General features: G+C 40.4%; 1 protein-coding gene across 2 annotated transcripts in view; it reads right to left on the minus strand.

Annotated features, from left to right (window-relative positions):
• DOCK10 (dedicator of cytokinesis 10) overlaps positions 1–17,817 on the minus strand; it is a 117,389-nt gene that overhangs the window by 14,601 nt on the left and 84,971 nt on the right. For both annotated transcript variants that reach the window (XM_031060039.1, XM_031060038.1), the window contains exons 29-47: positions 17,221–17,304; positions 14,487–14,583; positions 13,850–13,894; positions 13,230–13,405; positions 12,987–13,103; positions 11,892–12,003; positions 11,060–11,181; positions 10,860–10,974; positions 10,627–10,693; positions 9,765–9,812; positions 9,006–9,107; positions 8,018–8,142; positions 7,517–7,629; positions 6,633–6,770; positions 4,896–5,078; positions 4,244–4,354; positions 2,641–2,856; positions 1,888–1,945; positions 1,464–1,562 (exon numbers count right to left, since the gene is read on the minus strand). In XM_031060039.1, coding sequence (XP_030915899.1) covers positions 1,464–1,562; positions 1,888–1,945; positions 2,641–2,856; positions 4,244–4,354; positions 4,896–5,078; positions 6,633–6,770; positions 7,517–7,629; positions 8,018–8,142; positions 9,006–9,107; positions 9,765–9,812; positions 10,627–10,693; positions 10,860–10,974; positions 11,060–11,181; positions 11,892–12,003; positions 12,987–13,103; positions 13,230–13,405; positions 13,850–13,894; positions 14,487–14,583; positions 17,221–17,304 — 2,128 coding nt within the window. The remainder of the gene's footprint in view (positions 1–1,463; positions 1,563–1,887; positions 1,946–2,640; positions 2,857–4,243; positions 4,355–4,895; positions 5,079–6,632; positions 6,771–7,516; positions 7,630–8,017; positions 8,143–9,005; positions 9,108–9,764; positions 9,813–10,626; positions 10,694–10,859; positions 10,975–11,059; positions 11,182–11,891; positions 12,004–12,986; positions 13,104–13,229; positions 13,406–13,849; positions 13,895–14,486; positions 14,584–17,220; positions 17,305–17,817) is intronic.

A 17,817-nucleotide genomic window follows, 5' to 3' on the forward strand; every position in this document is an offset into this window, starting at 1 on the left:
AATGGAGCTGATGGAATTTGTAAGACTATGCCACATTTTCCTCAGTGATATAAATTCACTTCTCCAGGCAAAGGGGAATGCCAGCATTCTCCTGATGCAGTGTTACTCCTCTCTTTGGCATTTTGGTTCCTGAGCTCTAAGTGCTGGCAGCCCTGGCAAAGCTCCACGTGCAACACTCCTTTGTGCACAGGAACGACCCTGGCAGGCTGAGGTGACACAATTCCCACCTGGGGAACCTGCAGGTGTCCCCCCTGTCAGTCCCCAGGACTGCACAGCCCAGGGGAGGTGGCTCCAGGACACAGTGGCAGTGGCTTTTCTGTCCTGCTCTGGGTCAGCAGGGCTGCCAGGGCCCCAGCCAAGGGACTGCCCTGCAGAAACCTCTGGCTGGAGGCAGCAGCTATGGATGGAAAGGCTCATAAGGAATAAAACTGAGCTTAAATTGAGTATTTGCTAAGCTGAGGCCTTTAGTACCATGGCTGCAGCACAAACAACTTGCACAGGCATCACACTTTACAGATGAGCAAGGGTCTGCCCTGCAAGGACTTTACCACTGCTCTGGAGTGGAGAAGGTGAAGTTGCCAGGGGAGGTGACAAACTCCAGGCAAAGCCCATGTTTAATTTAACAGTAGGAAAATGCTACTATGGCTCAAATAAAAAAGCCAAGCCATAGACACTGAGATGGGAGCCTCCATTCTCTCTCTCAAGTTTTGAAAACTGTTTAAGTACAGGTTTAAAATCACCTGAGTTCTTCACTCCAGTTTCTATAATCTTTATTCAGGCAAAGTCTTTTAACACTACTGAACTGTCTCACAACTATTGCTCTTCACAGAAAGCTTCCTTCTAAAAGGATGCATTTTTTCATCTCGTCCACAGACACTTCCAAATGTACTGAAGGACTATAGTCTTTCCATGTTTTCTCTTCCCCAGATATTTGCCCTTGACCCTGGAAATTGCTCTTTGTGGAAATTGCTAACATATCTCATGCTGAGAGTTACTATGAAATACAGATTTCATAAACTCAATAACCATTGACATACAAGCATTAAAAATATAAGCCTGCACTTTATTTTTAAATAAGTATCATAGATTTAAAAAAACCCCTTTATCTATACTAAGTTACATATGGACAACCAGATATTAATTCCACCCCCACTGCCCTCCCAGCTTTGGACAGCCAAGGAATTGGACATGGATTTGCATGCTAAACACCAATTGACCCAAGAGGGATTTTCCTGCTGCAAAAGCTCATAACCAGAGACATTCTGAGCAATCCATCAAACCAGCCAAAGAGCATCAGGAAAGGAACTCGTGATGTTTCCAACATTGCTTTCTACAACAGCATTCAACATGCACTAGAAACAGGTTTGATTTGGTTGATATTTTTCCAGATCAGCTGGAAACCAGCAGTTTGATCTCCTAATCATGTTATTTGACCCACAAACAGGCACGGTTAGAGCACTCACTTCCTCCATTGTGAGTTGTTAGTAACACATTACTATCAGAGACTTGAGCATCTTCCAGGAGCATACGTGAGGTACAAATCTTTTCCATTTTCCAGTAACCTATGGTATTGTAAGATGGTATTAGTGTACTGCTACTGGTATGTGTTAATACATGCATATTTAATAACAACAGACTGACAAGTGAAGCATTCTCCATTAGCACTAGCTTGCTAAACATTTAATTAAACCTCTTTACACAAAATACACTTTCACTGTTCCAGTCTAAGACTAGCATTTATGATATATTTCAAAAATAAAACATTTGGGAAGAATTCAAGCTGCTTTAAGAATACTTTACATATAAGGAAGGAAAGCAGGATAGCCAAAAATTATTTTGAACAATAATATTTCTGGATACACAGTTGGTTTTGGATATTGATCTTACCTTTTCTCTTCAGGTACTCTGCAATGAGAGCAGCAATATGAATATAGCACATAGCAGCCTGTAACAAGAGACCAACATACATGGATATGTTAAAGTAGCCTGAATTACAGTGTACATGTGATAAGGAGCATACACTTTCAGCACTGCCAAATATGAGGCAGAAAAGGGAAGATAAAAGTAATCTAAGAAAATAAAGGATTAAATGATGAAATCCTCCTCAAGTGTAAATTTCATGAGGTGTTTTACATAAATGCATAGATTTTCTCAAGAAACCATTAAGATGACTTAGTACATAAGGTATCCCTGGGTTATGCAGTGGAATTTTCCATCACCCATTTAGTCTTTGATGAACATGACAACACATTATAAGCAAAGCTCCTCTCCTGGGCCATAGTGAGGGAGAAGCAAATCCTTTCTGTGAGTTACCCACTGCCCATAACCTCCTCTACACCACAGCTACTGTGCCTGTTAGGGGTAGGCAGCAGAGGTGCCAAGGTGCCACTGCCCTCAGCTTCCCTGTCAGCCAGCTTCAAGTCTTGCTCCAGCATGTATCAGGCACTCAAGGTCAGGCAAGCTGGGATAAGCATATCACATCTCCAGGTGTTTTCCAACCTCTACTCCTCTGATTTCAAATATATGTGAGACACTGCATGATTCTCTTAACTCACTAGTGCTGTCAGTGTTCCAAAGCCCTTTCATCAGAACAGCTCAGCCCAAAGACAAACTGATTTCCTGTTCATTTGTTCACATTACCTCTGATAAATCTCCATTTCTTGCGTGAATCTTGGCCATGCTTTCGAGCCACGTCCTGCGTAGCTCAGGTGTGCTGGCATAGGAATTGGCCAGGCTGTACTGCAGATCCACCAGCATCTCAGGGTCCTTCTCGTGCTCCTTCATCTGAGCTGTGGCCATCAGAACCGTCCTGATGCGCTTGGTCAGATCCTTCACCTCTGCTGGGAAATTAAGGTTCTTTGGGAAAGATAAGCAATGCATCACTGAAACCATCCAAAGAGCCCCATGCTGCACCCCCAAACAAGACAAAGTTTTGCTTACAGAGGGTCTCCATCCCCCTCCCTAGCTGGGCAGGCTTTGGAGCAGTCACAGTTCCAGAGCATGCACACATTGCACTCAAACCCTGGGTGTTTTTTCCTGATGTCTCACTGCCCTACAAGATGGCCCAAGTCAGTCACCTGTTCCACTGCCATGTGCAACAGCCCTGCTGAAGTCAGGGAACTGGAACAGGTGCTCCTCAATTGCTTACTGGGTCCAGAACTGGATCCTTGCACACTTTCCTCTGAGCAACAGCACCGTGTGCTATAGATAGTCCTACTTAACTACACTCCCAGCATGTTTCACCATGGGAATAAAGCACAATTCTGGCTCCTGACCTTCTCACACTGTGCTAGATTAAAACACAGTCCTTATATTACTCACACCAGCTGTTCTCTTAGCCCAGCTCTTCAGTTTTTCTTTTTCAGATAAGCAGCAAAATACATTTGTTTTCAGACTTAATTCCATCCTTTGTTTTGTTTAAAAGCAAAACATTCAGAAAAAGTAAATGAAATTAAATACTCCCTCCTCTATGTCACACAGAGATAAGCAAGTCATAGAAGCAGTGTGACTGTCTGCAGTGCTGTGAAATCAAAGCTGGACTTTAAAAACAAATAGAATTGTAATGACATCTTCTCAGATAACACATTGAATTACCTCTGCTAACTATCTACCAATTTGCTTATGCTAACTTTATTATTAATCTCAGTGGAGATACCCTAAAGTCACGTTCAGAGAAGAACAACATCTCCAAAGTATAAAACTGAAAATGCACATTGACATATGTTTGGACAAGAATTGTAAAAATTAAAAACCAGAATACTTTTTCAACAATTTTTGTATAGACAATAACTACAATAGCAGTGGTAACTTGTCTAAGAGCCAAGCACACCTTCAGTGAGCTAGCAAGGTCTTACAAAGCCCAACTGTTGTGTCTGTTTTGCTACACATTTACTGAACAGAGCAAAGGGAGCAATTGTACACTAAAAATGGTTTGTTAACTGCAATTGTCTTCCATTAGTCCCAATGCATGACCTCTGACATGAGGCAAATGAACAAGATAAGCAATAAATAACAAATAATACAATTTTCAAATGAAAATATTTTTGTTTAAGTATTATTTTCAGTTATTAAGCTTCTGAGTCACAAACACCTTCATGAACTTCAGATTGCCTGAGAAAGGCACACTATGAATGCATAAATCACTGGCTAATAGAGCCAACAATTTTTATTTACTGAAACACTTGCTCCTGTGAAATTGTTGACCTTTTGCAAGACGTAGTGATTGACAAAAAATGTTTCTTACTTTCATCTGCTTGTCTCCATTAGCAAAATTATTTATAATTGCGAGCGAATGCTGAAATCGAGATCCGCCAATCCCCGCATCCGCTATCAGCTGGCTCACTGCCTTGATGAGCTGCACAGGGAGCAAACACAGGATGCAATTAGCAAAGAAATCAAGAGTTTCAGAAGAGTTTTTAACCCCTGTTTTAGTATGACTTGATGTACTTGTAATTTCATAGTGCAATTTCATACCTGTCCTATAAAGGTAACATGACAGAGACTGCGAGTAATCTTTCAAAGTTTTGTAGCTGCTCACATTTTGCAGTGTAAATATGTTATTACTGGACTTTACATGTCTGTTCCTGCACTGTCAGATTCTGTTTAGTTCCTTCAGCTGTGCTCCAACTGCTGTAAGGAACACATGAGTCAAGAATAGCCATTAATCTGGCAAGGCAGATACATTCACAGCTGCTGTCTCTCCCTGGAGCAGAGCTGAGCAGCCCAAGAACAGCAGAGAATCCAGTCCAACTTCAGACTTGGCAGGAAAATCAAGCTGCCACAGAGAACTGCCTGTCTGAGGACTGCAAAAGGATTGCCTTGCTTCAATGTATATATACAAAAAAAGATAAAAACTAATGCACATCAATTAAATATTGATCTCACACTTCACTTACCTGTAGGTGGGACCTGACTATTGATTTCTGCTTGTTAAATTCAAAGTTCTTCCTCATGAAAAAATAAAGGAGAGCAGATGCTTCTGTCTGAGTTGAACGTGACCTATGGTTACAGCACTTCAGGATTTCATAGCAGAGGGAACCACAGAGATCTGCTTGTCCTTGGAAGAATGCTGATGGGAACTATTGAAAAAAATGTGCGAACATGTTCAGTACCACTCTCAGGTCTTGGTGCAGTTATTCTGAGTTAACAATTTTTTTAACCTTTCAGTAACTCTCCCACAGTTATTCATACCAGGGTTTAAACTAAACATAATCCCATGTTCAAATTAAGATTAATTAAGAACAGCACTCAGATTTTCCTACAAACACTGTGTGCCATCACACTGGCCTCTAGGAAGCCCAGAGAGCAGCTGGCACACAGCAAGCCCAGAAGCAGCAAGGAATCTGCCAGGAATGCACGACAGCTAACCAGGAAAGGCAGGGGGAGTTCTGCATGGGAATAAAAGCTGTTCAGCAGAAGGAAAATAGTTTGAGTAGCAAGATCAGTGAATTTCCAGAGGTCAAGGGTTTGAAGAGCAGGGGACAACAGAGAAGGGTTCTCTAAACCATACCCACTGTTAGCAACAGGGTGAATGTAACAGAATGAGGGAGGAGAGGTGGAAATGCACACATGGGCTATAGATCTTAATTACTGCCTGAGGGGTTCTGCTGCAGGAACCACAACTGAGCCCGGCTCCCACAGAACCATGAAGGGACAATTTAATCCCAAAAGCTACAGGATAAATGAGAAAGGCAGTTCTGGATACTTATTCATTTTCCCCATTGCATGGAGTCTTTCATTCCCAGCTGTCTGGGATGTCATTTAAAGCTGTGTGTGGATGGTTTACTTCATATTTCCCCCATGTCCTCCAGCTGCACTACTGGGAGAAGCATGATTTCCTCTTCTTTCCCTTGAGACAACAACCAGAGGGAGGCCACATGCTGTAAACTCAGCTACACTCTTGTGTTTCACAGAAACACTTAGGAACTGAGGCCAGCCTTGCTTATTGTCACTTCCCCAGAGCAATTGTTATGTGAGTGCTGCATTCTGGTTGGTTTCCAGAGGATCTCATCTGGCTCTGTGACTTGGAAATTGTGCAGCCTTTGCAGCTGGCACCAAGTGCCTAATTGACCATGCCGATTTACACAAGTGCAATGCAAGCAAAGAAACAGTTTGACACATATCCATACTGTTTCCTGTGTTTAAAACCAGGTATCTGTAGAACTGTATTAGTGTGGATGTACTTTTGGTGAAATGTAGGGAATACTCTCCTGCTGGTTCCTCTGGGGACGGCAGTAACCATTCCCTGGTGGATTCTGCAAACCAGGTACCTGCCACAACCACCACAGACCTCAGGGTTTCAAGCTTTCTTCCATAAGTAGTAAAAGCAGGAAAGGCAATGGATACACCACAGAGCTGAACATCACTCATCTACTTACATTAAAACTTTCCCCTTCTTAGCAAATTTTTCAATTTCAGAAGAGAACTGCTTTTTCAGACATTATGAACTTCTTACTTTTTTTTCAAAACAGAACTGTTTTTTCAGACATTATGAACTTCTTACTTTTAATCAGCAATACTTTGTCAGGACTGAGTATTAATAGAGTGAGTTCAGAACTCTTGCCAAGTGTCCAATTGTCCCCAAGCTGTACTTGCTGTAACATATTGCCAGGCATGAATAAACCCAGAGTTACCTTGCCCACAAACAGCCGGAGAGCAGCAAAGACGTGTTTGAGAGCTGCTGCTGACTGGTTGATTTGCAAAAAGAGCATGTGTGTGTCAAAGACCTTCTTCATCAACACATTCTGGCAGTCAGATTGTTGGAGCTGCCTCTGAAAAGTTCACAGACAAGACAGGACATTGTGGTTATTGAAGTGAATAAACAGGAGAAGGATCTGCTGGACATTACCTTGGACTGCCTTCTCAAGTGATGCTTTTTTCAATGTAAAATTTCTGCAGGTGATGCTTTCCCAGCCTGCTGCAGACTCTTGCAGTTTTTCAAGAAAAGCACTTTGCTATGCCTGTACTACTCATGGATTTGCTATGCCTGTACTACTCATGGACTGTATACACTATATTTAAGGGTTAGGCTGACAGAGAGGGAGCACTAAAATGTAAAAGGAGCTGTTTGCTGTATTGTGGCTGTCAGACCTTCAGCAAGTCATCTGGGCTTGCTGAAGCAATCTGAGCAATTTTTAAGGAGGCAGAGGATTCACCTGCTGACTTGCAGAGATGGAGATAATAAGCAGGTTGGAAATCTGTTGTTGAAAATCACTGAAATCTAGTGGGACAAGCATGGTTCAGAAAAGGTGATGTAATACTAGATGCAAGGCACTTCCAAGCAGAGCAGGGTTGTACATAGCCCTGGATATATAGAAGGTTCTTCTTCCACCTCTTTCTATTCAGTTTGGGTACTATGAACCAATGCCCTTCTAAAAGACCCTCACTGAGGACTGGCATGTGTTATTTCCCTATTCTGCTGTTGGACATTCCAGGTTTTCTGCGTGCCTGCTCCCCCAGGCCTTCCTTTCACCCCATATCCCACTGTTCAAGCAGAAAAGAAAACCAGCAAACCTACCTGGTGATTCAGAGTGTAAAGACACAACAGGTCAAGGATTATGAGGGAAACTTCTGTAGCAATGTTTGCCTCTGTGTCTACATACTGAACAATGTCTGTTTCATTGGAGGTGCCTGCAGCATAAGAAAAGAAAGATTAAAAACAATCTTCCGAGTGTCATTAAGGATGATTTAATTCTGCAATCTGGTCCTTAAGTCTCATCACAGCAGAGATGGGGTCCTAACTACACTTTTAACCAAAGTGGTATTTTGAAGAAAACTGCTCACAGGAGATTAAAGGGGAGGAAATTTGAGTCAACTCTCACCAGCTGCACCAGTGATGTAGGTACATCCTCTCACTGTTTCTGCTCATCCTCAAAGGAGGGAAGAAACCTGACTGGGAAGTGGGATAGATGACTCCAATCTCATAATTTTAAGAGCCTCTGGTCAAGAAATTGTCTGTATAGAGCCTGATCTAAATCCCACAGCATTCCAGAGGGAAGTAAATAATTTCTGTACTTACTTGCAGTGCTACTGTCAATCATCTGCAAGAGTTTGGGGTTAGAAAGTGCATTTTTGCCCCGGATTATTGGTAATGTTTGAGATCTGTGGTGCTTGTGGCCATCGTGACTTGAAGTAGAATGCATCCTGCAATTGAAAGGTACCATTAGGAGCAAGAAAAAAGAATAAACTACTGTGCCTATTCAGAATTTCCATGTCAGTTCCATGCAATGCTTCTCAATGGCTGAATTAAACAAAATGAAGCAAAATTCTTCAGAGAAACAAAGATGAAGAAAGTCAGTGAGGTGGACAAAACAAACATGTGCTGTGACTTCTTGAAATCACAGGGGAAAAACTTCCATTAAGCACTGAAAAAAAAAGCATCAGCTTAAATAACTTGCTGATGTTTAGAAAACTGTCTTTGGGTGAAGAAAAACTGAGGTAAGTTCTGTTAACTTAGAACATAAGAAAAATATATCCTGTTCAAGAAAGAAATAATACAGTTTCTTTGAGGTGAAAGAAATGATAAACTGACAATGACAGTAAAAATACATGTGTGCATATTCACGTGTTCTTTTAATCCTCTTTGATGCTGACAAACATATCATTAATTTATAATGAGAAGCTTAGAACTAAAATATCAATGATTATTATAAGTTTTGAGAGGATTTTATATTTGTAACTAGTGTAGAATTCAGGAAGATTTAACATCTCAAAATTCAGGTAACTTCCTGAAATACACTTCTGTATACCTCTTTTAAAAATGTAATTTCATAAATTTACATGATTAAAATTACTCTAGGACAGAATTACTCCCTGAACATAACACTAACCAACAGCTTGTAAGTCAAGCCAGAGAGACCAACTTTTTTACATTTTAAAGCTCTGGGGCCTCTGAAATTTGTTACATATTTTGTCAACCTCTTTTTAGTCAATGAGAGAGTATGAGGGCTGGAGGATGAGAGCCCAGGCTGGGGGTTTACAGAGTGAGGAATTCAATGCACCATTACCATTGTGAGAGCAGCCCTGATGCTTGGCCAGAGGAGTTGGAACCTTTCAGAGTTCCATTATTCTGGGTGGCCTGGACAAACTTAAAAGCAGCTGCAATTTTCCTGTTAAGAGAAAGAGAAAATAAGTGTTGATCTGTTAAGAAACCTGACATTGATTTTGCCATGTCTCTGAAGAGTGAATGCAGCCTAGACTAAACCTGGTGTGGAGCAAGAACTGGCTCATGTGGTGACCTTTAATTTTGACACTGCATGACATATAGACAAATTCACAGCGGTGATATAAAATTAAAAATGAAATATCAGCTGAGACAAAGCGTGCATTCCACATCTCACAGCGGAACATGGTGTCACATTTTTTCAGGGAGGCAGAAGATTTGTTTTTATTGCTGAGAAACAATTATCTATGCTCATTAAAACTAATATTTCCATGACATGGATGGAAACACAATGTTCAAAGTTCCCTTGTTTGGCATATGCACAGAAATGTGGTCAAGAATGGCCCCAGTATTTTGGGTTATAGATGCAATAGTGGTTATCACATCATGCAATTCATCCTTTATAGCAGATATTTACTCAGATATGCAGAACATCACAACAACATCATTTGCATAAAAGAAAAAATGAAGCATACATTGGCTTCAGTTCCACAAAGAGATTCTTTCAAGAGAAAATTGATGGATATACTGTTAATCTCATTTAAGTCTAATAAATGCTGTAATATTTAAATATCGGAACACAGAGTCTGTAATACGGAATTACCTGACAATATTGCGTTTTCCTAGATATCTGAAGTTTTGCAGACAAACCCTGAAAGATAAAACAACACATTTTGTGCCAATTAATGGCTCTGTACCTATGAAAAAAATGCTGAATCTTAGGGCCTCAATGAGACCTATGGCATATGCACCTGCTAGTAAGCAAAAATAACAGAATGCAGCAGCTCCCAGCCTAGGGACACACAAGGTGTGGTAGCACTTTGCACACCTCGTTCTCTTTCTCTACAGTCGAAGATTTCTGCCTGGTGAGATGGCAAAGGCAAAAATCTGGCTGCAAAAGCAGTGCTGCATCACCAGCTGAAGGTAAATAATTCACATTTCAACTACAAGATGGTGAGGAAATTCCAAAACCAGCTACCTGCTGGATTCTGCAATCATACTGAGCAAATCGCCCAGGGGATGTGAAAAGCAGGTCATCCTACATTACATGACTTTCTTATGGCTGGGAAGTTCTGAGGAGCTAAATACTTTTTCTAAAGGAAGAAGAGAATCTCAACACCAAAGGGGAAACTAATACGAAAATCTCTTTTAGGAGGAAGACCCAAAGCATTATATCCCTTGTTCATGGAAATTACAACATATGTATCTTATGTATATTATATGTATGTATCTTATTAACAATGTCTCATTATGACCCTTTTGCATGGAAATTACAACATACTGGAAGATATTTATCTTATTAATCACGTCTCATTATGACTTTGGAAGACTATAGCAAAATAATTTAAGATACAAGAGCTATCTCAGACTATTTCAATAGGTGGACAAACCCAAAGAGGAATTGTTTGCAGCCAGCACTTTAGAATATTCAACACAAAAATCAAACAAACACAAAGTAAACTTACTCTAAAATGCTGAAAAAGTCTGTTATTTCTGAGAAGGGTGCTCGCAACCAGTAGGAAATCAGTGCATCTAAGGGGAGATATTAAAATATATTATGTATCCATTACAGGGAATTAAATTTAGCCCAAAGCCTGTAAAATACACTGATAATTATTCTAATTTAATGTTCACTTGGATTCAGTATTCGCAGTATTTTACAGCAGCATAAATTAAGTAGTGAGTGCATAGTTTTTACCTTCTGAAATGGTTTTCATGATGTGAAGGAAGCACATAAGAAGGCTTCTAGTTTCAGCTTGATCCAGCTTGTCAAAACGAAGAGTTGACCCAATCAAAGACAAAGGTCTCATGATCTGTTGAGGTGACAGCAAAGGGCCTCAGTAAGCACAGGGATGGATTCCCACCTCGAGCAAGCGTTCCCAACATTTGCACATGTACCTTTTCACACGTGTCAGTTCTCTCACTGTTTTTTTCATTGGTACTTGGGTTAGATTCAAGACTTGCTAAGGAAGCTCTGGAGTCAGCATGGTTTGCTGCAGAGATAGCTATTGATGAAAAGGCTGTAAATGAAAGTCACAGCAAACGTGCTAAACTAAAACATTTATGGATACAAAAACCAACAAAAAAATGGAGAACTTAAAATGTGTCACATGCTGGATTGAGACAAGTGCTTTGAACTTCCAATAGCAAAGCTATTGATGGGTATGTTTAGTACTGAAAACATGCAACAAGTACAATGATTCAGTTTGCCATTTTTCATGGCATTAAAATGGCCTGTTGCATTCTGTAAGAACTGACCTAAGGACACAAAAATCAGTGGAAAGATGCCTGAATTCATTTCCCTGAATTTTGAAATAGGGTTGGAGGTAGTGAATAAAGTAAGTTGTATTTCTACTCTTCTGTTAAGCCTGCAAAAAACTATGAATAATTGCCTCCATGAGACATCAGGAGTTTTCAGGCGAAACCTTGGAACTATTTTTAAGTCAGGCAGAGACTACAAGAATGAACTCAGGCAAAGGGATTTCTCACAGCCTGAATACTGGCATCATTCCAAAGCAGGAGAGTAAGTGAAGCAGTGGAAGTAGAACAGCTTCACAAGAGAAAGTCAATCCAAAGACACCCAATGGGAAGAGAAACATTGCACACCATGTTTCCCTGGATATGGTATAACAGAAGTTAATGATATTCTCCATGAATTCTAAGCAGAAAGCACAATGGATTGAGATACACACAAATCTGCCTATGTGTCTGTTCAATCTGCCATTTGTACCTGCAATAGAGTTCAGAACATCTTTGGAAAAGGAGGTGTCCACAGAGTTTGCATGTTTCATTGCTGTCTGGCTCTGAAACCCGCCAGCCATGCTCAGGTCATCCCTGGATCCCTGTATGTGAAAGAAACAGAACCAGCTCCAGTACTCCATGTCATTATCCATACCTTGGATAATGACAGCACACCCAGGAGGCTTTTCTAAGACTCTGAGTTTGAGAACCTACTGCCAGTTGTTTTGACATGACAGCCTTGAAGGATCAAGGCTTGCCATAGTGTGCTGAGAAGTCACCTGCAAGATGAGGCTCTCTCACAATGGAAGCTGTAAAGGACTGGTCAAGTCTAACTAGTGTTTGTTTCTGAAACATTAACACAGCACTGGGAAAGGAACATTAATTGCCATTAGCAATGCTCAACTGAAATGGAATTTCATTTGCTGGAAGGATTGAAAGATACAACATCCCTGCAGAAATCTGCTTCTAGTTTTTGAAGTTTTATAGTTATAACATATCTTCTACGAAACAAACATATCCCTTCAGATGGGCAGTTTATACAGACATTTTCTGTGGCAGTAAAGCTGTTTCATGATGTTTCTGTACCCCTTTCCTCCTTCAGTTATTTGTATGCATTCCCTCTGCCTCCTGGTATAGCTTATGATCCCTCAGTTGTACCATCTTTGGGTACACAAAGCAATACTGCAAAGACTCTGTGGGCAACGGGAGGTTTTCTTTACACCAGTGTGTCCCAGCCTCCTGCCTGAGGACATGTCCTCAGAGCCCAGCCTGTGGCAGAAGTACTGCACACATTGTCTGGGGCTCCAAAGCTCTAACCCTGAATTTCCAGCCCTGGGATAGCACTGTCCTGGCTCTGTTCCAGACCCCCATTCTGTTCCATGACAGTACAGGCTCCCAGGGCTCTGCAGGCACTCTGCAAATTGAGACCTTCCAAATTAAACTTTGCAGATGCAAATATATCAGCAATTTCAGAACTGTATTCTGCCACCTAACTGGTGACCAGCATAACCTTGGAGCTCTTCCCACTGGGTCAGACTGGCTCACTTTGAGCATTTCAGGGCTCCAAGAAAACCACATGAATTACCTGATTGGAAGTATTGATATTGAAGAGGAACATATCTTTCATGTAAATCCTTGGCATATTGTCCAAAAGCATTCCATAGAGTGGCATATACAGGTTTGCTATTTGTGCTTGTTTTGCCTGGAAATAAAAGACACAACATAATCCTCAAGAAACCAATAAATACATAGCAGTGGCTAAGGAAGTTTCATGGACGTTTAGGTGCTGCATGGGCAAGCACTGAGAAAGGACAGGCAGTTTCTTTACCGGCTCAGCGTATCGATCGTCGAACGAGTGCTTGGCCATCAGGTTTTTCAGCACAGCCAAGGCCAAGTGCCTGATGTCCTGGTCCTCTTGCAAGGCAAAGCCAACCTCCCTCAGCAGGACTCCAATCAGGAAATGCTTACGGCAAAATTCATTGGTCAGTGTGTACTCTGGAATGTCTTCAGGTAGAAAGGACAAGAGTGTTTAAATTAATATATAGATTACATACATCCTCCACCCACCCTTCAGTTTCCAAATGTTCCATTGTTAAACCTTGATTTCCTGGTCTGATTGCCTCATTCTGCCCCTTCATTTCTCAGAATGAATGAATCTAATATAATTATCTCCTGAAATCATGCAGTTTTTACTATTTAATAATACAAGATGATTTATAGACACATTCCCACATGAGAATCTCAACTGTTTGCTCATTAGACTATTGACTTCTCGGAGGCACAAAGTTCAAATTGTTGTTCCCACATCCTAAGCTAGAAGAGTTCTAGAACACAGAGGTTGAGAGCAATTCCACTTCTGAAAATGAGAAATAACTTTTGTCTAAGATTTGCCACAATGCAGTGGTCAAAGTAAAATTCTGCTCACTTATGCAGTCATATTGCTCATACCTGATGTTCGATATTCCTGTGCTGATTCTGAAGGCGTCACAGTGTCTTCATTTTTCATAAACATAAGAAAACGGGCAAAAAAAAAATCACTTTTTAATTATTAGTAAAAAAAATTGCTTGCTTTTAAAAAAATTTGACTCTAGTTTGAACTAAAGAGCTTCTACTTTAAAAAGTAGTGTCAAAAACTGAACTCATTTTTTCATGCTGAAAACTGAGGTAAAAAGGAGACGAGCTCATTTTGTGAGTTTCTCCCCCTTCCTGCTGTAACGGTTGAAATTCTCTCTTAATTTACCACCTCCCAAGGCTATGGCAGTAGCTTTACTGATTTAGTAAATCAGTCATCACAATAATTCCAATTAAAACTTCCAGTCAGAAGCTTCCATCTCCCACCCCCTAACTGAGCTGACAGAGGTTGCATTTATTTACAGGCATACTGAAATTTTATTTTTAACTGAAAATTTATTATTTTTACTTTAACTGAAATGTTATTTTTATCACCCTGCTTAAGTACCACACCTGAAAAGCTGTTGGGGGCCTCTGATGTACAGACACAGCTCTGGGGAGAGTCATTTATTACCTGCTCTCTGAACCTCCCAACAATTCACTGTTGCACAGGAATCTCCTGAAGGGGCCTTACCAGGAATGTTTGAAGACCTTATGGGCAGGCACAGAGGGATGAAGTGCTCATGGTGACAGACTTCTTGGAGAAAGTCAAATTTGAACTGGTGCAAAGTCTGAAAATCACAACAGGCAATGGTTCAGTTTACATTAAAACAGGGAAAATAGTGAGGCAGAGCTCCACTACTACTTATCTCTACCTTAAACTTCACACTCACACCCAACAATGAAATCTTAGAGCTTGTTATCCTAAGCTGCACAAACAGTAAACATGTGGTTTACGTCTCTATCATCAAAGGAATTTGTCACAAAGAAGCTTTTTGGATTTTTAAACTATGATTTTTCATTGAAGATGAAGCTACACTGGGTCTTTTGATGACATATACCCTAGCATTGAATCATAGTGAAGCATCTTCTCCAGTCCACAGACATTTTGAACCATTATAATTGTTATGACTTTTTTTTAAATAAAGTTTCAGCCACACAGGTCACACCCAGACCTCACTGACAGTAGTGAAAACTTCCTCTGTTGATGCCAATGAGTTCCACCTCCAAGGGATTTGGGTAATATATAGCTTTGGTATTATTTCTTTAATATCTCCCTTTAAAGAAGCCATCCAGATCATTTTTGGAGCCTTGCACCTACCTCGAGAATTTATCATTCCTTCTGTAATGATGTGACACTGAGATATAAACAATGCACCATTTCCAGCAACACATTTTATTTCCATCCTCTCATCTCACTGTTCTCAGTGGCCAAGCTGTCATTTAGCAGCAGGGTTACTCTGAATGCCCTAACACTAGAAAGCACTTGTAAAAGTCTTTTAATTTTTTATTATATTTATTATAAATCTTTTAATTCTTTAAAATTGAATTGTAGCGTTTCTGCTGCCACCAACAGGCTGGGATACCTAGGAAATGCACTTGTCTGAGTCAACCAAGTAGGGGATGGCGAAGAATTTTCTCCTAAAGTATTTTCTCCTAAAAATATATTGTTCATTGCCCTGTAGTATTTCTTCAGGAATACAGCATGTTAGCTGGACTTGGTAATGGCAAATAAAGAAGTGAAGCATCTGAAATGCGTTCCCCAAGAGTAACTGTGACATTTTGAGGGAGCACAGCAACGAACTGATTTCTAATGAGGTATTTCAACTTTTGAATACATGTTTCTCAAAACAATATTTAAATGTCAAAATATGGAATACCATAAGGGATATTTCTGTGGAGCAGAAATTATGTTGCTTCATCCAGAATTACAATATATTGAAACTACACTGCTGCACACTGATACACCCACAAAATATTCAGGCAACAACATACACTGTTAAATTTTCTGAAAAGACAGGTCAGATTGCAGTATCTTTTTTTGATAAATGAATAATCAGGTTAAAGAGGCAAAAAACACACAAAAAGAAATCTTTCAGCACATTTAGAAGACCGACTCCAGCTTAGGCGTTTGATGGAAATGAAAATGATGCAAGGCCTCTTTCTCCTTAAGGTCAGAAATCTCTGATTTTATTTTGTGACTATTGTTTCCAAGTGCCACAAAGCTGCTCCAGCTGCACATCTGTCACAGCTCCACAGTGAATCTGCTCCCACAGGCTGGCAGATGGGTCTGGAGGGATGCAGGCAATGTTCACACACTTACTGCCAAGAAGGTGCTAAGTACTTCTCTGCACACTGATTAATCTTAGGCTTTTCCACTGACCATTAATGGGCTTTTTTAATTAAACATCTGTTTCTGTGGTTGAATGTATTTAGGGAAGTCTGAAATGTGAAAACAGTTTTCAGATTGCATAATATTATTTACAGAATTACAGACCTCAGGCTATGACATTAATAACTGAGAGACTCCATTCTACAGCTGTTCCAGAGATTAAGGGAAAGACCTGAGTTCAGAATGAAGTTGGTTTCAGCAAAACACAAAGCAGATCTGGAGTAATCTCATTCTTTAGCTACAAATGCACATATTACCAGTAAAGAATTATAAAAACCTAATGGACAAAAGCTTGTGAGCTTTCTGAAGAAAGATGAATCATTCAAAGTGTATATCTTGACTACACTGTGTTACTAAATATATGCTCATAAACTCTGGCATGGAAGAGAAAAAGCCTCTGACTCATCCTGATGGATGAAGAGCAAAGGAGTCACGCTGAATAATTCGGGGACCTCCTGCTGTTTGAACTTTATCGTTCAAACTATATCAGTGACTAGTGCAAGTATTATAGAAGAAATTCAGGCTGCAGGGAATTTTACTCATAGCCAGCACAAACTGATTTGGAGCAGATTTACCTTCTTGCATCATCAATGAGGTAAGAGCATGGCACTCACACAAAGTAAAGATGTTACAGTCTCACTTGAGTTTACACAATGATAACTTTTTAATATGCTCTTACTTTATTCTCCTCAAAGAAAATTACTGCCAATTACTGATGATATTTATAGACAAATGTACTTTCAAAAAATTAAAGCTTAAATTCAGTCTTCTGGATTCTTTGGTCTGAGCAGTCTGTGCAGAGTCTCCTCTTGCAGACTGAGCAGTTGTTTGAACATGGCTATTTACTCCCAGAGAAGGCGGCACATGGACTATTAAACGCAGGAGGTTTTAATCCATATTTACTCTAAATGTTTTCAATGACTTGAGTTCTGAGCATGGTGAAGTCATGGAATCATAAATAGTTTCAATATAAAAAATATTCTGCTAGTCAGTCACTTTAGAAAAACAGACACAAACAAATAAAGCAGAGCCATACCTTGCTATCTCCAGCTCCAAACATACTTATATAGTTGTTGACCATCCTGAACACAAATCCACGATCCATAAATGTAAAACAGCGCTAAGAAATGGGGAAAAAAGAATGACTATTTTATAGAAAAAAACCCAATACATGGCCTCAGTTACCTGGCTGATCACTTTGTGTCCCCTGCACACTGGGACCATGTGCACAGATGAAGTCAGTATTAGGCAGGTCAAGGAACATCAGGGACCTGGTGAATCTCCCTTGATTTTTATATTTATTTTCAGTAATAATGAATTAATCAAACTTTTCATTTTGACTGTGTCTGCAGCCTAAAGCAACCACCACAGTGTAGAGTGCACTGGAGGAAGCTTCTCTGGGGGTAGCCACTCCTGCATGGCAGCACTGCATCCCCCGCTGGAGGAGGCAGCTGAGCTGAGCATCCCCTCAGTGACACGGCAGGGACTGGGGAGGAACCAACCCAGCCCCAGTGCTCATTGTCTGAGCTGTGCTCTCTCCCTCTGGGACAAAGTGTGACACTACACTGCTGTATGGTGAGAACACAGCTCTTCCTGACTGCTGGGGCTAAATACTGACAGACAGTGTAAATAT

This window comes from Geospiza fortis, unplaced genomic scaffold (genome assembly GCF_000277835.1).
Source record: "Geospiza fortis unplaced genomic scaffold, GeoFor_1.0 scaffold318, whole genome shotgun sequence".
Taxonomy (NCBI): Eukaryota; Metazoa; Chordata; class Aves; order Passeriformes; family Thraupidae; genus Geospiza; species Geospiza fortis.